Source organism: Thermobia domestica, chromosome 1 (assembly GCF_964235325.1).
Source record: "Thermobia domestica chromosome 1, izTheDome1.hap1.1, whole genome shotgun sequence".
Lineage (NCBI taxonomy): Eukaryota > Metazoa > Arthropoda > Insecta > Zygentoma > Lepismatidae > Thermobia > Thermobia domestica.
In genome coordinates this window covers 25,738,197-25,765,542 of record NC_137454.1, presented here as the reverse complement: position 1 = coordinate 25,765,542, position 27,346 = coordinate 25,738,197, and the positions used below count along the sequence as shown (strand labels likewise).

The 27,346-nt window shown below is 35.9% G+C and overlaps 1 protein-coding gene across 1 annotated transcript in view; it reads left to right on the top strand.

Moving 5' to 3' along the window:
* The first annotated feature begins 15,262 nt into the window (after positions 1 to 15,262).
* LOC145673267 (choline/ethanolamine transporter flvcr2a-like) overlaps positions 15,263 to 27,346 on the top strand; it is a 37,854-nt gene continuing 25,770 nt past the window's right edge. The window contains exons 1-4 of the mRNA XM_081743179.1: positions 15,263 to 15,526; positions 20,054 to 20,278; positions 21,568 to 21,709; positions 26,350 to 26,552. Of these exons, the coding sequence (XP_081599305.1) occupies positions 15,263 to 15,526; positions 20,054 to 20,278; positions 21,568 to 21,709; positions 26,350 to 26,552 (834 nt within the window). The remainder of the gene's footprint in view (positions 15,527 to 20,053; positions 20,279 to 21,567; positions 21,710 to 26,349; positions 26,553 to 27,346) is intronic.

The following is a 27,346-nucleotide window of genomic DNA, read 5'->3' as shown; positions in this document are numbered from 1 at the left end:
AAAATATAAATGTATGGTGTTAGAATATATTATTATAACATTACAGCTTCTATTATACTAATATTTACTCTAGTCTGTAACATGTAAGTGTCACATGTACACCACGTGAAGAAGTTTGGTTTATATGGCGTGATGTTTTCTAAATTAATATTGAAAATAGAAGTGATGGTATATTTATATCACTTCTTGTTTTAGTGGAGAAATTAGAGTAGAGATGGAATGTACTCTTTAAGCACTCAATTGGTTGCAGAAAACATCTTTTCCCTATATATTACCGTTTTTACTTCATGGTGATAAACGTTAAAACTGAAAGTAGTTCGTTTCTGCCACTTTAGGTTTGAAAACACGGTTAAAAAAGAATTCGGTACCTATTCTTAGAACACTAAATCGATTTTTAAAAAAAACTTCTCTCTTTCCCTTATAATCGATTTGTATCATTTTGAGAGATTTAAGATTGGAGATTAAATGTGTTCTTACGATATTTAATCGATTCCAAGAAACTGTTTCTTGCTATCTACGAGGCGTATCCGGAAAGTAAATGTCATTTTTCATTTAAACGCCACTGCAGCGCTAGTAACGACGCTCCGCGCATGCGCACTAGTTTCACTGGTTCATTGCCTCTCCGCAGATGTCAGTACGGTTATGTGTGCTGTGTCATGTGATCGTTTACAATGTTTAAAACAATTGCTCAACCCGCCGACTCTGATATTCGTTTTTGTTAATCTGGTTTTGGAATGCAAGGAACATTACATCGGCCGAAATTCATCGTCAATTTGTAGAGACTTACGGTGAAAATGCAATGAATGATGGAATGATGCGAAAGTAGGCGAGGCAGTTCCATAAAGGGCGGACAAATGTCCACGATAAACCACGAAGTGAGTGTTCTTCTGTTGTGACTGATGAATTGGTGAGGAAAGCGGATGAGAAAATTCGTGAGAATAGACGGTGCACAATGACAATGCTTTCAGATGAGTTTTCTCAAGTTTCGAGAACTTCAGTTTCTGCTCTATTTTTATCCTGATAAGTTTGACCATCTATCATGACCAAAATTGATGGTGATCCATCAAATAGCCCTTGAAATTATTGGTCAGCCGGGAGGGTGGACACACGGATAGAGTAAACTAGACTCTTTGAAAATGAGAAAAAATACACAAATCTATGTTAATACCGTTCATTGTTGAACAACCATATACACTTTAAACTTTGCGTATTATTGTCACTTTATCTTTGGTAGACATAAAGTACCGTAAATGTGGGCTACTTGAGCCCAGATTTTGAAACTTGTAAATTGTGCACAACCATTTTTTCTTTAACATGATGACCTTATATTGTGAAACTACAGTTTATTATGGATAGGATAACGTACAATACACAATGTTTGTGAAGTAGTAAATATTTTATATTTGTGTTTTATTTATCTGGGCTCAAGTCAACCTTACGGTTCGGTTACTTGGACCCAAACTATAAGTTCAGTAGATATTACCATTAGAAGTCAGTTTGGGAACAGGTTGGTTGATGGTTATTAGATTAACATAATTTCTGCACACCCGTAGACATCCAAACGTTGATTCCAATGACAAATGTGAATTTTAAAAAGTAATGTTGGACACAATTTGTGAGACATTGCACAAACATTAGTAGGCATATAACAGCGTTCACAGTCCCGTTAAAGTAAACAAACCTCTCTTGATAAGTTTTGGGGCTTCTATTTTTATTACCACATTTTAACATTTATACACCAAGATATCTTTGTCTTTGGGCCACCTCCAAGCCCTTCGTGTAGGCTCTATGCAGTCGCCTCGAACACCTTCTGCTTCTATAGCGAGGACGACTCCTGCATATTAATTTCCGTTCCATTTTAAAAGAACAAAATTGCCTATTTCGAGGCCATCTTTCTTTACAGGTGTCGTGGTTGGTGCTGATTTGGCTTCGGTCTGGCCACAATTCATAGTCAAGTGTCCTACACGTTCCTCATCAGGATTGTTGATGCTGATGTCGCTGTCACCTCCTGCGTCATCTTCTTCTGATGTGGTGCCTTCCAATGCTTGCTTTCGTTTTCGAATTGTGGTCTTGGTTGTTTCTGGAGACGCTCTCCTTTTTTGGACTTCTTCCTGGTGTTTGGTGTTGGGCTCAAGTAACCCGCGTTTGCAGATAATGTGTACCAGTTGTACTTAACCACAAATTGTCCAATTAATGAATTATTTAGGACATGAACAATTCTCAATGGACTTTGCTACAAAACTAAATATGAAATGTATGCACTTATCTACAATCTTAGGCTATTCCTAAAATATGTCCAGCCGGAAGTGTTCAGCGTGAAATCCACAACAAACTTTGGTGTAGATTGCTTAATCAGTCCTGAAACTAGCTGCGATTTACAAACCTTCCTAGACCCACACACTGGTTTGAATAGTACTGGTGCCTACCAGGCAAGCAGTGAACTACGTAGTTATACTGATGTTGAAAGTCCACAGAGAACCAAAGAACAATTTTCCGTTTTGGGCTCAAGTTAACCTGCAGAGCTCAAGTAGGCCGCGTTTACGGTAATAATAATAATAATAATAATAATAATAATAATAATAATAATAATAATAATAATAATAATAATAATAATAATAATAATAATAATAATAATAATAATAAAACACCACAATATATAAATTATTTCGATTAGATTACATTTAGAGAGTATTTATTATTTAATGCGAGCTTGACACGTAGTCAGGGTCTAACCACTAACTAATTGCCAGTGCGGAGAAAAGAAGAAAAATGAAAAGAGTGTTACAGTAAAATTAATATGCGGCAAATGAGTAAAAGTTTTTTAAGGTCGAAGAAATCACAAAAAGACACACAATGAAACTAGGATACCGAGCTGGAAGGAGTAATAATACTAAAAAAAACTAAAGTAGCCACAAAGTCCAGTTACCCCTTGATAAATGCTATTTTAAATTTCTCGTTACCCCTTTATAAATGCTAATGTAAGATTTTCCATTGTTTCAGATTGTGTGAACGATGGCTGATACTTCCACTTACAGTATTGAAGAACGTGTTATTGCAAGTTGCAGGGTGGTTGGGAGAAACCACACAGGTTAGATTTTGGCAGAAGTGTGTGCAGACTTTCGGACAAGGTTTCAACGAGATCTTCCCCCGAAACTAACACTTTTACTATGGGTACAGAAACTACCCCATGCAGTAAGCGTCGGTGGACCACCAATGGGCAACTAGTGACCTCTCGCCAAAAATTGGCGGTCCTGCAGCGACGATCCGCGGTGGTTCCACTGCCATTTTGAAAATTATACCACCTGCGGCCCACCAATGGCAGAGACGCGACCAAACGCCAATGAACCACAAAATTACTCTCCCAAAATATGTTAAATCGTCTTATGTAATTTATTTACATTAATGTGAGTCTAAAAACACTGAAAAAATACAAAAAAAAAAAAAAAGTTGAGTGGACGCGAACCATCAATATTATGATGACGAAGGGTGTTTCCTTCCGACTTCGCCACGGAGGCCATGAAGTAAACGTCGCTTGTAGAGGAATAAATTGCCTAGGTCTTCTTAATTTGGCCAATCAGAGTGCTATTTTAACTGTGTATATTCGACGATAACCGTTTGGGATAAGATAAAATGTATTGGCTATGTAATTTTATAACAAAGTGACGCTCGTCTATTTACTTTATTTCATAATTCGTCTGTATTCACTTTCTAATGATCGGCGACATTTGCCATATAAATTCGTACAATTCTACACACTCATCTCAAGATTTTTCACATTAAGATGCAGAATTACAGGTTACTCTTGATCCCAGGAGCTCACTTTAGGAGCAATTCATCAGGAAAAAATAATATATGATAATAACAACCGCATATACATGACTGGCGATAGTTCGTGTTGGCCCTTTCTCGATTCTCCGCGATGAATCGAAGGACCGCGGACCAAAATGAAGTCCTCGCTGCTACGGGGTGGTAACTTCAACACCCAAACTCTACATATTTGTTTCGACTCGACGAAAGCCTGCCGCCAGTGGCACACTAGCGGGAATCCTTCGACGCGTCGCTATATCGATGATTGACGTTTACCGGCAAGTGTACCAATAGGTGTTAGCGACGTTCACGGCATGGGGTATTCGCCACAAGAAGTGTGAAGAATGAGGAAAGAAGTGGAAGACCGTCCACACGAGCAGTAATATGTCGTTATGTCGCGGCGTTCGTGGAGAAATCGCCGGATCTGTCAGCACCACTTTCCTGTCCACAACGAAGCCCAGACCTCACTACCTGTGATAGTGTGCTATGGGGTTCATAAAGGGCATCGTTGCACAAAACCATCACGATACCACTGCCGAACTGACAGAAGCTGTGAAACAAGGTTTCACTCAAGTTACGCCTGCAATGCTCCGCAAAATGGCGTTCAGAACCTGGCGGCATATTATCCTTGCTCATTGGAATGATAGTCGACAGACTGATCCTTTGGACACTTAATGTTTCCTATCTCAATTTAACTTCTCGAACGTATTGTTGTTCGTGTCATTCAGTTCTTCCCGTGTAGTTAGTTACGTACGTTTAATGGTTTATATTATTTATTTTCAGGGGTAACGGGATTTTGTTTCCACCTTGTATGATTGCAAATATACATAGGGAACCAAGTTACGGAGCTCATCTGAAAGTACATGCTGAAAATTAATACAAATTAGTGTGTGTGTGTCGATTGTAATTCTTTAGATACAAATCATTGATCTTTTCACAAACAAGAGAATATACTAATTTACATGCATCATGAACTGGCGAATATACAAAATACTGATTTCGAGAAGTTGAAGGTTGGAAATTTTGCGTTACCCTCGAATTATTGTAAAAAATCTCATAAACAATACTTAATGGAAGCTTCACACATTGTCGGAACAAAGTACAAGTTGTTCCAATATAAAAACTCGTAAGATGTCAAATTTCGTACATTCACCAATTTGTGAAATATGAGAAATGAGATTTCACCAGTTGGTGAAAACATCGGCGGAATGTACTAAGAATTCAGAACTTTCACAGAGAATGTATCGTGTTTATTACATTTTAAAATTATTATATTTTTTTAAATTTCCCAGGATTAGTTTTTGAATAGCCATTACAGACTGTTTTCAATTACAAAGCATAACAATTATTTTACTTTTGAATTGTTATGGCTGCTAGAACTGTTAAGTTTACAAATAACACAATAGAATTTTTAAAAGTAATTATATACCCTAGCAACCACTTCTTTTGGTATATCTTTATAAAAAACAAACCTGTTCTTAGGAAATAAATGTTAATTTTATAAGAAAGGTTATTTTTTCGGAATAACATGCAGTATATTGAGGATCAAAGCCATGGATATAGTAATAGAGCCCAAAATATAAATGAGCCCAATAGATTACATGATCCGGATGAAACTAATAAATTCCAAGACCAGCAGGAAATGTTTGTTGATGCTCTGAATAGCACGATACAATCATTCAATGCAGTACCGGAAGATAACATCACTAATTCTGCTATTAGTATGGACGGCAAAGCAACGTTGCCAGAACCCAAACCTGCTGAAAAACCGAAAAGGACTCGAAGAACACCCAAGGAGCTTACTAAGAAGGGTGAATCAGAAATAGATGCTGCTCGACAATCACTTATTAGAAGGCCTTTGACAAGAGCTGCTGCTCGACAATCACTTATTAGAGGGCCTTTGACAAGAGCAGCTGCAAAATCTGCTAATATATCGATTATTGAAAAGGAAACAATTTCCTCTAAGTCTGTAATTAAATCTGCAAGATTGGGCAAAATATGTGATACCGAAAACGTAGAAAACACTGCAAAACAAACTGAGAGTACTTCACAAGCTGTAAAGAAATCGGAGGAAACAAAGCGTAGGAAGACCTCAGCGAAAGGCATCGCAGTGAAGCCAGTTGGTAGAGAACATTTATCGCTAAAAATAAAACGTTTTAAACAAGAAAAGGCTGATCAGCATATCAGAGTGTATGATTTGCTTCTTTATGCTGTAGAGACATTGCCACAAGCCAGTAACGGTATCTCCTATGAAGAAATTGTAACCTATATTAGCGACACGCTTAACAAAGAGCCCGGATTATTTGAACAAGCCTTGTTGACTGCAGTATATCACGCTGTAGAAGATAATGCCATCACCGTTACTACTGGCAAAAGAAGTTACAGATGTTTCAAAAGGTCGTATGCAGCTCCTCTGGTTGCACCTCAGAATAACAGTGACACAGAAACTGAAATGTGACTTCTCTCCTTCCCCTGATTTTGGGCATCTTGTTCATATAAATTCAAGAACTTCGTAACTTTTCTTTGGACGGCTTAAACTTCAAAGAAATTTGAAATGTGTCATTAATATTTTTAATACGAAATATTTTTACACATAAATAATGTAGACTAAAAGAAATTATGTTGTATGTGCGAACTTCAGATTTGTTTTTTTAAATAAATTTGCTTATATTAATATTAACTTTGTCTTAATTTTCGTAATACATGAGTTTTTCATATCTTGTAATTGTCTCTACCTTGCACTGCCTTGCTCAAGAACTCCTGCCCACCCGTACCTTTTTTAAAAGATCACTTCCACTTCCCATATTCATAAGTAGAAGTAAGTGAAACAAACCTGAAATATTTTAGCAAGTCTTCTCGGGCTAAAGCTAGGTTAAGATATTGACATCTGACATTTCGAATGCAAATATTGCATTCATCTTCAGGGATCTGATAAAGAGATTGGATCAGGGAAGTACTGGGTGCTAATGATTGGCTGAGGGAAATGATGGCTCCTGGTTGTCCGTTGTTGTGGCTACGAGAAATGGCTTTGTTGAATGTCTGTTTTTTTGTTCCTGAAAAGGGCCGATCATATAGGGCTGAGTTGCAACCCATTGTCTGTATTGACACTGTTCCTTCACGTCGCCAGGAAAAATTAAATTCTTTCTTCAAATATGAAACATTTTCACCAAGATCCTTAAAATATTAAGTGAAAATATTAATTTATGCTGATTACCCCTAGAAGAATATAGCGTTTAAGAGCTAGCTTGGTTGTCAGTTTCTTTTTCGAACAAGATTGACCATATCTTTGGAAAACGAGTTTATTAAGATGAGGAAGGTTTCCTATAATGAAACAAATGTCAGAAAATTAGATTCTTTTCTATGTCAAAGTAATGTACTTAAATTTTCTAGTCGTCACCTAAGTTATGGAAACATGGTTACAGATTCTTTGGCGACTGAATACAGAAAATTTTCTTAAGTATATAATATTATTGGTCTATGGCGTCAAAAGTATTTCTAAAGGTGGGATCTACACTAATAGATAAGAGTGAGTCTAAATCCTCGTGCGAAGTTTTGAATGATCTAAATCCTCGTGCGAAGTTTTGATTGACTCTAAATCCTCGTGCAAACTTTTGAGAGAGTCTAAATTCTCGTGCGAAATTTTGAGTGAGTCTAAATCCTCAAGCGAAGTTCTGAATGAGTCTAAATACTCGTGTGAAGTTTTGAATGAAAATAAATCCTCGTGCAAAGTTTCGAGTGAGTCTAAATCCTCGTGCGAAATTTTGAGTGAATCTAAATCCTCGTGCGAAATTTTGAGTGATCTAAATACTCATGCGAAGTTTTGAGTGAGTCTAAATCCTTACGCGAAGCTTTAAATGAATCTAAATCCTCGTGCAAACTTGGGGTGAGTCTAAATTCTCGTGCGAAGTTTTGAGTGAGTCTAAATTCTCATGCAAAGTTTTGAGTGAGTCTAAATCCTCGTGCGAAGTTTTGAGTGTCTAAATCCTCATACGAAGTTTTCAGTGATTCCAAATCCTCGTGCGAAGTTTTGATTGAGTCTAAACTCTTGTGCGAAAGTTTGAGTGTGCCTAGATCCTTGTGCGAAGTTTTGAGTGAGTCTAAATACTCGTGCGAAGTTTTCGAGAAAAATAATCTTGTATAAACTTAAAAAATTAAGCTGTACGATAACCAAGCAAACATTGAAATATATATGAATTAAGTTTGTCATTATGGAACTAATAAGGTGACAGTACATAAATGGTTAATAAGACATAGTTCTAAATAATTTATGTTTAAAATTTTAATTTCTATGGGATAATATCGTAAAACAGATCTAATTTGTAATTTCTAAAAGGAAAACAAAATAAATCAGAAAAGAGTAAAAAGAAAATAATCAAGAAACGCGATTATTCTAAATTTAATTTTCCATTGCATAGAAACGTTTACTTTTCGTGTCTCATGCAATTAGCTTTCAATCGTTCAACATTAGCCGGAAGCAAACATGCAGATAGAGCAGAAGATAGGAAAAAAAAAAAACATACAATGAAACTGCAGACATAAGATGGAAACACATTGAAGAGAACGTTCTCATCACAAGCAATTGATTTGCTGAGATAGGGACGCGAGATCCTTCGAACAACGCCAAGCGACGTTACAAATAGAAGCAAGAACTTGTAACGCTAATCCTTTTACCTCGATATTTCAACCGCGCAACATCTCTGTGTGCGAGATACTCGGATTTGTCTAACTTTGTTACTAAAGCATATACGAATATGAAGAAGAAAATACCCAAAATGAGAAAAGGACTGTTATAGATTTTTAGGGTACTTTAGAACTTTAGGAGACACCCTCGTGGTCCTCCCAAAAGAGGGAAAATTGCCGAAAACATCGCCCGTACAGAAAAGAAGGAAGAGACGGTTGCCTTGCAGTCTACGATGCTGGAGTCCAGATTACAAATTGGTCGTCGCCCAGGGCTGATCTCCAAGCAATTTAGATGTTTAATGGACTAGAGACTTTCCCACCTCAGTTTTCGGACTAAGACAAGTGTCACTGAACAACCTTCAAGAACTGTGTATTAGTGAAGTGTTAGTGTGAGTGTTAATACAGACTATAACGAACTGGAATGGATGGAACTAAATCCGTAAGTAGTACTCATTTATTGGCAAATCCGAGTCAGTTGCAGTTTCTATTACATATACTCACCGTTCTGCTCTCATATCTGAATGTTTCCTTTTAGGCTGTGTATTTCCAATCCAACACTAACCCAAAATTTTATCGGAAACTAAATTTCAAATTAGATTCGTTTTAGAAAACAAAGGCACTCGCATTAAAGCCTCACACACTGCCTTTGCTGTAGATGAATGTTTCCTTTATACTCGCACATTTCCTCCTCGAAATCTGTGTAATTTCATTCACCCAAAATGCTCTCCCTAATAACATAAAAATGAAGATACGTTCTAGGTTTGCAGGTACGGAAACCTCATCTAGACAAGAACGTTCAATGTGCGTTGTGCCCTGAGACCAGGTAAGACTCAGTAGCATATGGACACAACGATATCGTTCTAAAATGCGGCACACATCAATCGGTAAATTACATCGAGATGATCATGCTTGACGGTAAATTGGGGCGTTCAAAGCACAAAAGAATCAAGTATAATTAACAAAATTGTGAGGAAAAGAAACGGAGTTTATACGCTACGTTTAAGTATGTAGATAAGTTATTTTTCTTTTTTTTTACACTATAAAAGTTACATACAATATCTGGATATGGAGCTCCTAAAAGATCTCTCTCCTGGCTAAGCGGTTAGCGTAAGTGTTTTTGGTGCTAGAGATCCAGGTTCGATTTATTATAGAAGCGTCAATCAATAACAAATCAAAAACAAACAATCAAATTTCAAAGTGGGGTGCCAGTGTGAAGGTGTTCCCTCAACTTTATCTTATATATATATATATATATATATATGTATCTTTATGTTTTTCGATTTTTTTCTTTAAAAACAGGCCATAAAGAACGAAAAACAAATAATTGGCTTCGGTTTCGAATCAAAACTTGAAAGTAGGGGTCAGTGTGAAGTGGCACGCCGACTTTAATATGGAAATATTTCCTTACGTTTTTCCAAACAACTTTTCTTCAAATCAAACAATAACAAACAAACAAAAAAAAAAAAAAAAAAAAAAAGAGAGAGAGAGAGAGAGAAAGAAAGATTGGCTTCCGTTTCGAATAAAGATTTCAAAGTGGGGCGCCAGAGTGAAGGTGTTCCCCCAACTTTATTTTATATGTACGTATATCTTTGTTTTTCCAAGCAAAAGATTTTTTCTTCAAAACATGCAATAACAAACGAAAAACAAACGATTATCTCCGATTTCGAATCAAAATTTCAAAGTGGGGAGAGGGGCAACTTCACAGACGTACTGCATTCAATTGGATCAGACTTGCATACATTACAGCGTCGGCGAGATGGTCAATATAAGAACAACAATCAAAATTCAACATCAATTAGGTTGCCGTACACAATAGCCAACTGATGAAAACTAATCTTTTCCCTCTATTTTTAAAATTGCATGCATCATAAATATATGATAAACACTACAAGTGTTTAGAAATGATTTCTACTACTTATCATATAGTCTATGTAGGCCTATATGAACAATATTATATCTTCAAAATGAATGAGATAACAAGAATCAAGTCCTCTTAAGTTTGAAGTATCAGAATTCCATGATTGTTGTAAGAACATTCGAAACAATAGCTGTATTCTTGTCAAAAACGTCAAGCTGATTTTATCTGATACCATAACCAACACTTGTAGTTTTTTTATTTTATTATCGTTTGACACTTATTATTTTATTTATTTCAATATTTCTCCATGGTTATTTTGTAATTGAAACGTCCAAGTGCACACATTCACTCAATGAATGCCAGCTGTAACAATTGAAAACTCAAAAAGTGTAAACAACTCGTGGAGTGAATCTCTTCATTTATTATATTATTTATCTGCTTCTGTGAATACTGTTTCCTCAACTCAGGTATGTACAGAACAGTCATATGGGAAATTATTGGTGTAACTTGACATTTTGTCCAAAATACTTCCGTTATATATACGAGGGAGGATCGGAAACTAAGGTTACAATGCCGATATTTCTGGAGTTTCGGCTGTTATAGAGAAATGCGGAGTGTTGGCAACTGTGCAGAGTTTCAGCCACCCGCCACCTACAGCGCTAGTTGTAGATAAACACAGATGGCGACTATGTTTTTCGCGAAATCCGCTCAGTTACTCGATTTTTGTGAGCGAAAAATGCAACGGTGGCCAAAATTCATCGGCAACTGCTAGAGGTTTACAGAAAGACTGTAACGGAATGGTGTCGAAAGTTTGGGGCTGGTAGAGAAAACATCACCGACGAGGAACGCAGTGACCGACCCGGCACGGCGTCAACAGATTTGAACACAATTCGCGTGCAGGAGCTGATTCAGGACAAGAGGATCACGTTACGGCATCTGATGCTAGAACTGGGAATGTCGTTCTGAAGCGTTCGTCAGATTCGGAGGTTGAACACTTCGTGACAACGTTGTTGAACACGCAAGGACAGATTTTTGCCAGAAGGGAATCTTCAAACTCATCTCACGATGCGATAAGTGCCTCAACCGATTATGGAGACTGTGTCGAAAAAGAAGCTAATGTATGTTGGCGCTATTGGCTGTATGAAATAATACATACACGTTTCACTGCAGGCTTTGTAACTTTACTTTCTTATCATCCCTCGTATATACGAAATATTTGAAGGTTTTCAACAGAAGAAAAGATTTCTGATAAACACATTTTTAAATCGTCCGTTGCAAAGTGAACAGCTTGAAAAGCGATTTTAACGGTAAATTCGCACAGTGCTGCCAACCTAAAACGTTATAAATTCTCATCTCGAGAGGCAGAAATTCCCATTTTGTACTTGGATTTCCCAGACTATACTAATAACAAAATTCTCTAAACTTAGGAAACATGAACAATGAAATCAGTGATATATCAGTCATTTTCTTCAATATATAATTGAATTATTCCCAAAAAAAAATCTTATTGCCAACGTTAGTCAAACTGTTTATGAACAAGTATTTACCTTGGTTGAAAGGGATAATTGAAAATGTCGATGAAAATAAGTACATTTTGTTGTGTGTGTAGTATTTCCATCGCGCTTTTGTGCCACAATATTCTACTAAAAGTAATAAAACCAGATAAATCTTCAATTTTCAATCATTCCGTATGCAACCATTTGAAAGTTGAACGTTTCTTGTTTTATTTTCTTCCGTTAAGGAGGCAGACTACTAAATATTTTTGAAAAACTAATAAGTTTTGTTTTGCCTGTTTTTCGTAAGTGGAAAGAGGTAATAAAATGCAACTTACCACAATAATAGATAATGTTATTCTACACCCGAAAATAATAATAGGAAGAATTTTCAGTGTTGCCATCCATAGAAATTACAGTGTGATCAGAATTTGAATTACTCAAAAATCTAGGTAAAGGCAGCGACTAGAAAAATAAACTCAACGGTAATTGATGACTTATCATGCTGTCTATGTTTCTTGTTTACTACTTTTTAAATAATACTTCTATTTATTTTGCAATAACTTATTTATTTTGTAATAATTTATGTAATGTTTATAAAATAAATAGAAATATTATTTTAAAAGTAGTAAACAAGGAACGTAGAGAGCATGATAAGTCATTAATTACCGTTGAGTTCATTTTTCTAGTCGCTGTCTTTACCTAGATTTTTGAGTAATTCAAATTCTGGTCACACTGTAATTTCTATGGATGGCAACACTGAAAATTCTTCCGATTCGTATTTTCGGGTGTAGAATAACATTATCTATTATTGTGGTAAATTACATTTTATTACCTCTTTCCACTTACGAAAAACGGGCAAAAGAAAAAAATATTAGTTTTTCAAAAATATTTAGTAGTCTGCAGCCTTAATTCTATACTTTATTTAATCTCTTTCTCTTTTTAATACCAGAGTACAATTCAAGTTCATTGGCACTTGTTTCTTTTTAACACTAACAGGAATTTTATAGCAACAAAATTACCATTAGCGACGATTAGCATTAACTACAAGTTTATTGAAGATTCATTTGTCCATTCCTCGCTCATGGACAAGTTTGTTGGCGTTCATGGAATAACTATATGAAAAATCCCATAAATTCTACCAATTTTTACCCCCAAAAATCCCTTTATCCCATTTCGAGAAATCATTGTCAAAAAGTCCTACAATATGGTATTTTCCCCAAGGGTTGGCATCACTGAATTCACATATACTCACTTCTCCTTATCCAAATATTTATAGATTGTGTATAAGGTTATATCAGTTGTCCAATTTTCACTCAGCTGTCGGCAGTGCAGACTCTATAGTATGGACAACACGTACAGTCACACACGGGGCCAAAAATCTCGCATAAAGTATAAAAATTTGAAATATATGAAAAACTGAATTACTTAAATTAAAATATTTCTTGTTGGAACTTAGGTTCGAAAGATGATAATAGTTAGTTTTTATCATCTATTGGCCATATTACATTCATAAATTGCTAATTGCTTCATCTTGCATATGCTTATGGTCCTTCACGATATTAATATCATAAAACGCGACGCGACAATATGAATTTTAGTCGATCTGTAAGAACTAAGGGGAGTGAAAGAGAGTACCTTTGAGTGTATCTTTGATATTTTGAACATTTTTTTTTCAATATTAAAATAAAATAAATTAGAAGCAAATGATTTAATTATGGACAAAGTTTCTTCCATTGTCAAATAGGGGCGGGTTAAGGATTCTAATTTTGAGTAGGCCCGCTCCCTTGCTTATGGATACATATACACATTTCATTGATTAATGGCAGTAAGAAATTACTTTTACAGTAGTAGTTGATGCTGTTTGTTAAATAATTATCTACCATTAATATAAACTGCGTAAAAATATTTACTCTTTATTGTATCTTTTAGCGTTTATATATTTTTCAAAATTCGTGCCTACCCGGCGTACCCGCTAAAGCCGCCACTGCTGCCAAACATTGTAAAAGGAAATACATTAGTACAAAAGCAGGGAATTTTTATACTAGCTATTATTACTATTACGATTTTTATTAGTATGTTAATATACAGGGTGTTCATAACCTTTTGGGTGAAATTTATACAGGTGACAGAGAGGTCCAACATACGTATTTTGAGATAGGAAACCGAAGGTCGGAAATAGCTAGTTCAAAGGTCACGCCGTCTTGTAGTTACAACAATTTGTATGAACAAGTATGAAGTTTCAATAGCAAATATATTTATCAAGTCGATGTAACCAGTATTATTGTGCATAACACTACATCTGAGTAAGTAAGGTTTAGTACAAACAATCTATTACTGCACTGTAAGTACCAAAAAGTCACACTAACTGCACAAAGTGGCAAACAGCAAACTCAACGCATAGCTCAACGCCTAAGGAAACTTAGCTTCACTCGCTCAAATATCCTCGGCATCTTCTGCACAATCAAGCAGGCAGCTAGGACTCTTGCAAGAATGTCCTCCTCGGATTCTACTGGCGATTCATAGATCAAGGACTTGATGTGTCCTCAAAGGAAAATGTCTAGAAAAGTTGAGATCCTGGGAGTGTGCTGGCCACAGGATGGGACCTCCTCTTTCAATCCAACGATTAGGGAAGGCTGTATCCGAATAATGGCGAACATCCACATCGAAGTGGGCAAGTGCGCCGTTATGTTGCACCCACATTCTCGCGCCGACATCTAGAAGTACAGTCTCCAATAGTTCGGACAATACATCACGAAGGAAGGAAGGTCCTTGGTATATGAATCACCAGTAGAATTCGAGAAGGACTTGCTTGCAAGAATCCTAACTGCTGTGTTCCTTGTGCAAGAAGCGCCGGGGATATTTGAGTGAGTAAGGCAAAATTTCCTTTGACGTTGTGCTACATGAAACGAGCTTGCTGGTCGTCATTTGGTACAATTACTGTGAGTTTTTAGTACGTACAGTGCAGCAGTAGATTGTTTGTATTAAACCTTACATACTCAGATGTAGTGTTATGTACAATAAAGCCGGTTACACCCACTTGATAGACACATTTGTTATTGAAACGTATGCTTGGTCCCACAGATTGCTGCAACTTCAAGATGGCGTGGCGCTTGAGCTAGCCGTTTCCGACCTTCAGTTTTCTATCTCAAAGTACGTATATTGGACCCCTCTAGCATCTGTATAAATTTGACCAAAAAGGTTATGAAAACCCTTATATAATTGACTAAAATATGTATTACTAAAACTCAGTGGGGGGAGGGAATGCCTTCCTGAAATGATGCTCCTGCTGAGATAATGCCTTTTCTAAGTAGCAATACAATCTGTAGATAGATCCTTTTCTATTATGTGGGCACAATGCTAGTTTATCATAAAGTTAACTAGGATTTACTTTTTTTATTTTCTTTCCCTCTAAGGTTGAAGAATGGCTAAACTGACTCCTTCTGGTCTAGAACAACCGGAATATAACAAAGAATGTCGTGTCTACAAAAGGCGATGGGTGATGCTTGTACTCTACATGTTGGACTCAATGTGCAGCGCTATCAACTGGGCTCATTACTCCATCGTCGCCAACGTTCTGATTAAGTACTATAGTGTTTCTAGTACCGCTGTGGATTGGCTTTCCACAATTTACATGGCGACCTATATTCCACTTATATTTCCAGCAATTTGGTACTTAAGTGTTAAGGTAAGTCTTCTCGACACATTTTTAATTTGTTAGCTGCAATTTATGATCGCAGGTAATCTTTAGTTCTACTGGAATCTTTAATCAAAAAAGATTTGTTCAGAGGTTTTAAGCTATAGGTGAAGCTAATAGTTGACATGACAACGACCGCATACTGCCTGCAATGATTTGGTTAAACATATTGACACTTACTGTATTATGAAACTGGAAAGGTGTTATTCCAACAGTAATAATCATGTCGGTTGATTTTAGCTTCACATTCAAACGCAGTATAATTCCTACTATAATTTATTTAATGGGAAATGTGTTCGTGTATTGTGCAGGACAACCAACATTAGAGAGAATGTTTCTTAGTAGTACGTGTATTATTCTTTTATTACTGTTAAATAACAGAAACTTTTTTATTAGATTTGCTTTTACCACTTCTTAATAATGATTTAATATGTGCCATAACGAATAATAAAGGATCACAATAATTTGTTGTATTTGAAAACTCTTAGCTCAACACAGGGATGTAACCACGAGGAGCAAATAGGGGCCCGGCACTCAAACGACTTCTTGGGGCCCCAAATGGAGTTAGATTGTTAGGTAATCTTAGGAAGTAACGGTTCCTAGTAAAGCGTTATATTTTTCCAAAGTAACTGTAACGGTGACGCGTTACAAATTTTAAGTAATATACCTAGTTTGGGTTACATTTCGGATAAGTAACTACAATATATGTATATATTTTCGGACACAGACGATTCTTTCCTGTAACTAAATTTTTCAGACTGAAGCAATGAAAAATGAACTATGTGACTGACTGACAGTGAGTCGCCGAAACACAGAGAAACAGATAAGATCCAGTTGTTGTTTTTAGAAGATGAGTACAGCCTCAGAGTAATTACGTGTACTGATTGCAAGCACCTGGAAGATTTTGTCATACATTTTGACAGTTTTAAATCAATACATGCAGTGAGTAAACTGCGAGTGCAATGGTGGTCTAGTTTACTTTACATACAAACCTTTGGGATCAAGTTATTTTCCAAATGGTAATAACTTGTTTAAGCGTGCTCTTAATAATATTATATTAATGCTTTCTTCAATACAAGAACTAACAAGGAACCCCTTGAGTGCGAGGTCGCAAGTGCAATCTCTAGTAAGGCTTATTTGAAAGTGTAGTGTGAACAATGACGACAAGAAAAATATTAGCTGCTAATGACTCACCATGTGCATCAGGAGGGCGACAGAAAATACGTGTCCGAGAGGTGCAGAGATCAACCTTCAGTGGGATATATGTATTACACTTCACAAAATGGACATCGTCGACATTGACGAAATGTTCAAAACAAACCATTAACTTGCACCATAAAGACCGAATGAAAAATAACGAGCCATTTGATCACAAATTTTCGCACGATGAAGATCGAATGCGAACTCCTTGGGAGTTTCAAACCGTTCAGGGCGTTCAGCTAGGTATCCACTCTTAAAGAATACATATAGAATCATATTGATATAACGGGTGTCATCCCATTCCATCAGTTCTCATCTCCCAGTTATATTAATATGATTCTATATTAATATGATTCTATATTAATATGATTAAAAGGGGATACATACCTAGCTGAACGCCCTGAACGGTTTGTAACTCCCAAGGAGTTCGCATTCGATCTTCATCGTGCGAAAATTTGTGATCAAATGGCTCGTTATTTTTCATTCGGTCTTTATGGTGCAAGTTAATGGTTTGTTTTGAACATTTCGTCAATGTCGACGATGTCCATTTTGTGAAGTGTAATACATATATCCCACTGAAGGTTGATCTCTGCACCTCTCGGACACGTATTTTGTGTCGCTCTCCTGATGCACATGGCGAGTCATTAGCAGATAATATTTTTCCTATCATCATTATTCACACTACACTTTCAAATGTCCCTTATTAGAGATTGCACTTGCGACCTCGCACTCAAGGGGTTCCTTGTAAGATCTATTTGTCAGGAGAATTAGATAAGGATTGGAAAGATTTACTTGCATCTAACTTTATGGGTATAGGAGTACTATTCCGGAATTCGCCTGGCAAAAATGAGGAGAAAAACAAGGAAATTTCAAGCGGGACGGCCAACTCCGTGGTAGGAACGAGACATCCCGAATACAAAGAACGTTTCCATTGCAGTATTGCATACCAAGAACGTACAATATTGGATTTATAAAGTCAGCGAAGCACATCAAATTTCCAATGGAGTAATTGTCCACACGACAGGATATAGCAGCGCTACTATTATCAATCTACAGTTCTAAATATATACGATGATCGAGGAAAATCAGAATGTGCAATAATAATAATAATAATAATAATAATAATAATAATAATAATAATAATAATAATAATGGCAGTAGTAATAGTACGGAAAATTGAAATAATAAGATTGTTTTACATATTCAAAGTTTCGGACGTAAAACTAACGAGTTACTTTCGAAGTAGGGTAACACTTACTTTTCTGGTGCAAGTAATGCGTTACATTCTAAGGAAAAAGGAAAGTAACTTGTAACGCGTTACATTTTTACAAGTAACTTACCCAACACTGCTGTTAGGTATCTATTTAAACATATTTACTACAGCAAATGGCGAACGCTTATAATAGGATAAATAGAAGTGCCTATTTATCAAGCGGGAGGAACAAGATTTAATAAATATAAAACTTGAAATTTGAACATTTCCTTTTTTTTTCCTTTTGAAGCGGGATTTTCGAAAACGCTGCAACACATAGCTTATTTACTGATTTTTTATTATGAGTTTATAGAATATATATGGAATTTCACATCTCTAATTTAAGTGAACACATACATTAAGCTCTTTCTGAATAAAGAACTGAAAATGTTGATATTGTCCTCTTTACAAGCCGAATTTTTGAAAAAGAAACAGAATACGTTTATTTATTAATTTCAATTAGAGGTTTGCATAACAGACTTCTTACCTCCAACTTAAACGAATGCTCACATAAAGTTTTTCTGTATAAAGAATCGAAAATTTAAATATTACTGAAATTCTTCACTTCCTCATTAGAAGCGGAATTATCGAAACATGTTTTCTCTTTTATTTTTTTTTAAAAACTTAGGGGTTAAAATACCAAATTCCACATATATAATTATAGTGAATCCTCATGTTTGGCGGTTTCACAATAAAGAATCGAAATTTGTAAAATAACCTAGAAATTGACTCCTTTTTCTCCTTTGATGCCGAATTTTCAACAACTGTTGAAACACTTGCATAATTATTATTAATGGGAAGCTTGTTAAGGTATGTAGTTAGTTCAATTTCGAAAATTTACTTGCAGATGGGAGGGAAACCTTGTTTGGTATTTGCCATTGCATTGAATTGCATGAAAATGTTGAATTTTCTTTTCTAGTTTATTTGAAAGTTCGAAAATGCGATAACATTATGTTTCCCCGAGCCACTCGATTATCGTTGTAAGTGAATCTTGGTAATGCACACAATTCTCTCAGCGTTTCCGCCATTCGTAGAAACACTTTTGAAACGCAGTCCTTGGAAGGGTGAGTAAATGTGCCGTCGCATTCCGCATGATGTCTTCTCTTGGCTCAATTCGGGTCTTTTTTAGTGGCATTTTCAGCTTGGGAAGTAACTGAAAGTCACACGGAGCCTTATCGGGTGAGTAGGGAGCTTGACGACACACAGGAATGTTGTATTTGGCGATGCAAACCTGAATCAAATTTCGCAGACACTCTCCTCATGTCCAAATTCTCGTTCAAAATTGAATGTACCAATCCGATTGAACGGTTTCGCTTGGGTATCGCCAAACTTTTGGCAAAATTTGATGCAATATCGCTGCTCAAGTTTTTCTGTCATTTTACAAAAAAACTGAAATCCGACGACCGCTCACCACACGTCTTCACTCGTTGGCCGACTGCCAGAGACTGACGCGTTCTGCGGGCGGGAAAAAAAATCGACTGCGCATGAATATCTCCTCTACTTCTACACTGAAAAAAGTCTCTCTTGTTTCATTGGTTTACGCGAAAAAAAATAAGGTTCCATACGTTTTGAACACATCTCATATTAAGAGTCTTCGTCCCGGCGAAATTAAAACACCGCTAATTTTACAGTAATTATGCAATATCTTCAAATAGATAAAAGATAATCGAAATGTGGAACAAGAGCGCCCTAGACAATAATATTTTACATGAGAAACCGTTATCCCGACTCACTTATCTGCTTTCGTTTTCCAGCCATTTTGAAAATCGGCATTTATTTTCGCGTTTCTAAACAGCTGAAAACGGAAAGCCACTAGGTGACTTGTGATAACGGTACCTCACGCAAAATAATATTGTCTAGCGCGCTCTTGTTCCATATTTCAATTATCTTTGATTTATTTGAAGATATCACATAATTACTGTAAAATTAGCGGTATTTTAATTTCGCCGGGATGAAGACTCTTAACCTGTTTCTCGGCTGTTTAAATAATTTTTAAGCAAACCTGATTGAGTATGCAGTATTTAGTTTCATCAAGTTGAACTGATTTTCTTTCTCTGTTTTCTTAGGGTTTGAGAAAGGCGGTATTATTTGGCGGTATTTTAACCTTTGTTGGTGGCTGGATTAAAGTTGGTTCTGTGTCTCCGGATCGATTCTATGTTACATTCATTGGACAAACTTTCGCAGCCTTAGGTCAACTCTTCGTACTTGGAATTCCTCCTAAGTTAGCCGCTGTTTGGTTCGGCCGTGATGAAGTATCTTCTGCCTGTGCAATCGGAGTGTTCGCAAATCAGGTAAGTTTCGTGAACTTAACAAGTTTGTTTTAATGCATATCTTAATATTCTACACAATTAGTCATAAAAAGAAGCTGTGGATAGAGTACAAATGACATTTGTATTAGATTTTTGTTGTCGGTTAAATTGTTCATATTTGAAATAAACATTACATATTACATGTTTACATAGAAATAATGTTTTTTTCTGAATGAATTTACTATGGCAAAATAAAATACCTTTATTTGAAGGAGTTGAGAAAAAGACTCATAAAGTGCTTCGTGTGAATTATTGTGATATAGGGGTAAAAAAGGACATTACGCAAAAATGATGAAAAACGACTGGAAGCTTTCGAAGTGTACGTGTGGAGATCAGGAGCGTCATTTAGGGGGGGGGGGGCAGGAGGGCCCCCCAAGAGTTCGAGTAATTCATACACTTTAGTCGATTGTCTACTAATGTACTAGTACAAAACGTAAAAGTCTTATGTCGGTGGTGTTCTTGCCCCCGTCAAGCAAAGTCTGAAATGACGCCCCTGGTGGAGATGAATGAAAAGAATTAGCTGCGTCGAGCGGAAAACGAATGAGAGGGTGTTAGAAATGATGGCGGGGGGGGGGGAATTTTAGATATTATTATAAACAGGAACAGAAAGTGGTTTGAACATTGGGTAAGAAGGAACTGTATCATGAGGGACGTTTCAGAGGGTATAGTGGCAGGAAAATGAGGGAGAGGGCGAAGGAGACTAAAATAAATGGACGATATCAAAACAGAAAAATCGTACGTGAAGATGAAGAGGTTAGTGGAAGACTGTGGAGCATGGAAGCTTCTCAGTTGCAGCAAGTGACCTGCCAATAATGGCGGAATAACTTTGATGATGATGATTTCAGGTTTGCTTTCTCTGTCCACTTTTTATAATTAATTTCATTATTAAAGAGACAAATAAGTGAAGCTGTTACTTGAATAATTGACAAACAAAAATATTATGTTCATTATTGATAGATATTCGAGTATATACATATTGCATAAATGAAGTTTCCTAACTAAAATTTAGATAAAACACTAATACAGAGTCATGACTGGTTTCAGATTGAAATTGTGTCCAGACTAGAGATGGACAATTGCGGAATTTTTACTTCCCGGATACCGGAAAGTAAAATCGAGAAATTCCGGAATTCGCTATGAAACATAGATCTATCGCTTCACGTGGATTCATGTGGACATGAGCTTCTCCCGCAAATCTATTCTAAGCCTAATCATTTAGTGACGATAGAGAGATCATAATTGTTGTAAGATATTTGTAAACTTGATTCCAGATTGGGAATGCCGTGGCATTTTTGCTGGGTCCTGTGCTTGTGAAGTATCATGACAATTTGGATGACGTTGCTAGCGATCTCTACGTTATGTATCTCTCGATAGCCATTTTAGGAACGGTGAATCTTCTCTTACTGATCTTCTGTAAGTATAAAATACATTAATTATCATTTACTTTCAAGAGTGCTTCCAGTTTATTTCTTCTTTTGTTAGAATAGTGCGAGGTTGAAAACGTATCTTTCCTTAAAGATCACATTTCTTCTAATAATCATATTGTACTGTAACACATCTGTTGTTGATAGTTGATATGCTTCATCTAATGGATTGTACAGCTCACAGATGACGAGAAGAACCCTAAAACAGGAGAAGCGGGGAAAGGTCAACGACACGGTCAAGTCCATTTTCGGTTTTCGAGGTGTGGTCTATATTTAGATGTCGCCTGCTACTCTGGGTAGTTATTTGTGTGCTATTCCGTGGTGTCATTTGAAACCACCGTGCGAAAAGTGGGCGAGCCCATACCTACGTCACACTACTTCTGCTAGGGTTCTTCTCGTCATCTGTGAGCTGTAACTAATACAAACTAAATATGTTGCATGGTGTAGCACTTTTTGCGAAATTTATTATTATTATTATTATTATTATTATTATTATTATTATTATTATTATTATTATTATTATTATTATTATTATTATTATATTTCAAGATGGCGCTTAAAGAACAGCATTGTACTCTGTGTTCTAACCTAATTTATGAGAAACAAAGTGTAATATCTTGCTGTGTGTGCAATAATCGCTTCCGTGTGTAAAACTGGTTTAAATTTGCTAAAGTTGAATATGAAGCATGCAGTACATGCAGAATGGTGTTTTGACATACAAATGTGATAAGCAATTAACTTTAAAATATTTATTGGAGACACTTTTTTTTTTGTAAAGCTACAAGGATGTAATAAAAAATACTGACATTCAATATATTAACATAACAATCAATAATACTTAATTATATTGCAAAATCGAATTTAACTAAATTTAACAATATTTGAATGTTACTTACTGAAAATGTAATTCTTTATATTTCACCGTCATTTATTACATAATCGTAGCAAGTTTTTACAATTGTATTTTGGTGTAATTTTGTTACATTGTGAAAGATAGAAAAGAAAGAGGATAACAAAAAGATAAAAAAAAATATGATTGGTAGTAAAGAAAGGAAAATGATAGAAAATAACAGTTGATTCTGCAGTTTCAAAAGAAAAAAATCTTCTAATGATTTGCCAAGAGATAATGTACACTCATGTCCAAAATGATTGTCGTATATCTATAACTGTCTCCTTGTAACGATATAATTTGGTAATGATTTTGCAGGGTACTTTTAATACTGATACTATGTGTATAATGGGGAAATGTATATTTGTGTTAAATTTCATAGGAAAAGAATTATAAATACGAAAATTAGAATGAATAAAACAAAATCTTGCTAAATGCACAAGAAAATTTTATTTTCGTTTTATTGTTTCTATTTACTGCTCTTTTGACATGAAATTTGCCACATACATGTCTTTGTCGATTATGCACATACTAACGTTATAAGAAATACCGGGTGAATCCGTTATCAAATTATATTCCTACAACAACACATTTATAGATATGCGACAATAATTTTGGACATGACTGTACCTAAAATGGAAGCCACATTGCCTCGCTGAATGCTATGCTTATACGTTGTATAAAAATAAGCAGTAGCCCCATTGTCATAAGTAACCTGTGCAATACGTTGGCGTTCTTCTTTGATGAAATTGAGAACTTCGAGACCCCAAGTGCCGCTCGACTCAATGGCAATTGTTATGAACATGTATCTATCTTGTCGATTTTTATATTTTCTTCCTCTTTCTCGCATTCTCTGCGGGTTGCAATAGCTCCTTCTCCTGATGAAGAAAGTATAAGATTAGATGACGCAAAAGTGTCAGAGGAGAGTTAGATGACAAGATTGTGACAAATGTATAAGAAGTAGTAATGACCTGACATTCTCAGCCAGTGAAACCTAGGTTTCCAGGTGAGAGTTCTAAATTTACTGACAATGACTGTTTATCCACTACCAGTGATAAAGACATCATTAGTGAAATTAATTCAAAAGAACACAAAATTTTGCACTGTACTGCCATTCGCGAACAAGTCTAGTAAATCTTATTGCCGACGAAATTGATAGCAAATGGCGGCTTCGGGTACCATATTAAGTTTTACGTAATATTATGCAACATTGTTAGACTGTTTATCCACTACCAGTGATAAAGACATCATTAGTGAAATTAATTCAAAAGAACACAAAATTTTGCACTGTACTGCCATTCGCGAACAAGTCTAGTAAATCTTATTGCCGACGAAATAGATAGCAAATGGCGGCTTCGGGTACCATATTAAGTTTTACGTAATATTATGCAACATTGTTAGATATTGAAGAACATACTTAAACCACAAAACAGTAAAAATTGTTTTTTTTTTAAATATCTCATCCCCAGTAACAAAACACAGAAATAATTACAATTATTTACACAAATGATGCCAATTATACTGTAAATCATGGGCGGCGATTAGGGGGGGCAAAGGGGGGCAGTTGCCCTCCTACTTTTCTGAAATGGCCTATTAATGTATATAGTTTCAACCAGGGAAATTTGTATATTAACATTGATATACAAATATTCAAATCATGTCTTGCCCCCCCCCCCACTTTTAACGTCCAATCGCCGCCATTGCTGTAAACGATATGCCTCTGGTCTGCACAAATATAAAAGCTGCTCTTTTTCTTTAGAATATTATGTGGCAAGTACAAACAGAAAATATTCATCTTGCAAGCAAATATTATAACGACCTAGTAAAATGCATTTTGTATTAGAGAAAAAGCAGTGGGTACAACCATGTTTAATGAACGTAGTACAACTTACGTACAGTAAATTTAACTATACTGTAGACTGATATAATATTTTAACTATACTGTAGACTGATATCGGTTTAACATGTAGTATCAGTAACAGTGAAGATATTGAGGCAGCGAAATCCAATGATAGTTCGTTATCAAATAGGCGTCAAATTTTGTAGGGCCTTACAAGAGCAAATATTGTTGTTATGGTCAATTCATTTCTTCATCTCAGTGTTGCCACAGTCCTAGGTCTGAAGTGGGCTGAAAAATGTACCAAATTGAAACAAAAAGGGCTGGATTCATTATTTTATACCAGTGTAATACATGGCTCAATAACATGAAGCTAAAAGAGTATGTTCTAGAATATCCCTCCCCCTTCTTCCAAGAGTCTAAATCAAGAAAGTGTTCGTTTTGAAAACGTCCAAGTAGGACGACCCCGAACAACTGTGGAAGTAGATGATTTTTTTGTTCGCACGTAGGAAGTATAACAGAGGTCGCAAATTAAAAGGGAAAACAGTTATCATCAGTTATCCCTTATGTATTGTAGGGCCTCTATTTCAATAACGCGCCTCTATTTCAAAGTGACCAATAAGCCAAAACAGTATTATAGTCATATTAGAAAAAATAAATAAAACAAGCAATAAATCAATCATCTCTGAGTTCGTGTGTAAACAATACGTTATAATAAAACATTAAAATATAAATTATTATACTGTACTCTCGCTTATTTCACGACCGAAGGAGGATAATAAATTGTAAGAAGAATATGAGATACGTAAACTGACATTTGTAAAAATAAATTTAAAACTGGTCAGCGTCCTAGAACCTTCCCTGAAAGACATCACAACACATTATTAATAATTTTAAGTGACAGTGGTATCTATGGTGCTGAATTAGGTAGAATTGTACCAACTTTTTCACAAAAGGGGCTGAAAATGCCAGCGTGGTACCAACGGGCCGATGAATGACAAAAAGGGCTGAATTTGGTACAATTGTACCAAGTGAGGCAACAGTGATCTACCTATCGGACTTCTGTCCAGACTTCTCGGTCATAGGAGTCTAACATGTACACTCATGCCCAAAATTATTGTCGTATGTCTATAAATATGGTGTTGTAGGAATATAATATGATAACGAATTCGCCCGGTATTTTTTATAATGTTAGTATGTGTATAATCAGCAAAAACATGTATGTGGCAAATTTCGTGTCAAAAGAGCAGTAAATAAGAACAATGAAACGAAAATAAAACTCCTTGTGTGTTTTAGCAACATTTTGTTTTACTCATTCTAATTTTCGTATTTATAATTCTTTTCCTATGAAATTGACCACAAATATACATTTCCCGATTATGCACATACGAGTAGTATCATTATTAAAAGTACCCTGCAAAATCATTATCAAATTATATTCTGACAAGAAGACAGTTATAGATATGCGACAATCATTTTGGACGTGAGTGTACAAAGTTTTCAATACTGGAATCAATATTCTTTTAGTGTAAGTGTGATTTAAATCGCCTAGACAGAAAAAAAAAACTAAATATTTTATTTTTAATCATAGATAGACTGTTAATTTATATCTTATTAAAATACTGAAACATTTGATATTTAAGATGTGACAGAAATCGACGCAGTCACTCATTTGGACCTCTAAAATGAGCAAATTGTTAGAATTTTGGTTCATTCAACTGCACTTATGATTTATCATACCATTATTGTATATTTAACAATTAATAAGTCGAAGTGAGAAAGTCAATAAAATATTTTACTCTTAATAGTGAAGGCAGTCTATTAATGAAATGTGAATTGTGTGAAAAAAGAAAATTTAAACTTAACAATAACTGATGTTTTGTTCAATATCTTTTTTTTATAGTCTATGAAGACGCACCTCCTGAACCTCCCAGCCCAGCCCAAGCAGCGTTGTTAAACCAGGAATCAACTGATTACCTTCAATCGATGATAATACTAATGAAAAACAAAAACTTCATTCTTCTTTTCTTTGCATATGGGCTGAACCTTGGTGCACTTGGCGGCGTTCAAACGTTACTCGGTCAAGTCATCCTAGAATACTTTCCGGTAAGTAGTTTTTACTAACATAAGCATAGCAGGGTGGACCATATAATTGTAATCCGGCGATAATGCCAGACACTAACAAACAATTGTGAGTAATTCCATGTGTAATTGTGGGTGACTCCAGTGTATCGTCCGATGTGCAATTGTTTAACACCTTATAGAAGCTTCTTCGTCTTTGGCGCTAGCGTGCCGCCCGATGTGCAATAATTTAGCTGGAATTTCCTGCCTGTCCACTTCAGAGGCGGATCCAGGACGGACTTCTGGGGGGGGGGGCAGTGGGTTGTAATACTAGGGTGGGTCTTTAGCCACTTTTTTTTCGGAACGAAATGTAATACCTGCCAAAAGTGGCCCGCCCACATGAACATTACAGGTATAGATTTTTTTTTTTCAAATCAGATAATATCTTCTGTGAGAACTATTGCCTCAAAGTTTCAAAATTTCACTGAAAATTACAAAAAATACCAAAATTGTTCATTATTTTTAGTTATGTTAAAGTAAACATATTTTTGGATTTATATATGCCAGATGCTATGAAAACTGACATTCAAGTCTCAAAATGCCAGTTCTATGCCCCTGAGGTGGGATAGGGGTGCCTCCTCTGGGGCCCGCAAAGGGAGCAAATTCAGTACAATTAAGCGTTTCTACAGCTATTTTCGTCCTTGCCTTTTCCTTCTACTGGTGGTTCATAGTGGTAGCAGATCATTGTTATTTTTCACCATGACACTCCCACCCCTCCACCTCACAATACTGCAACGTCCTTCTGTCCCGATCTGCGTAACTCAGCGTCACTATCAGCA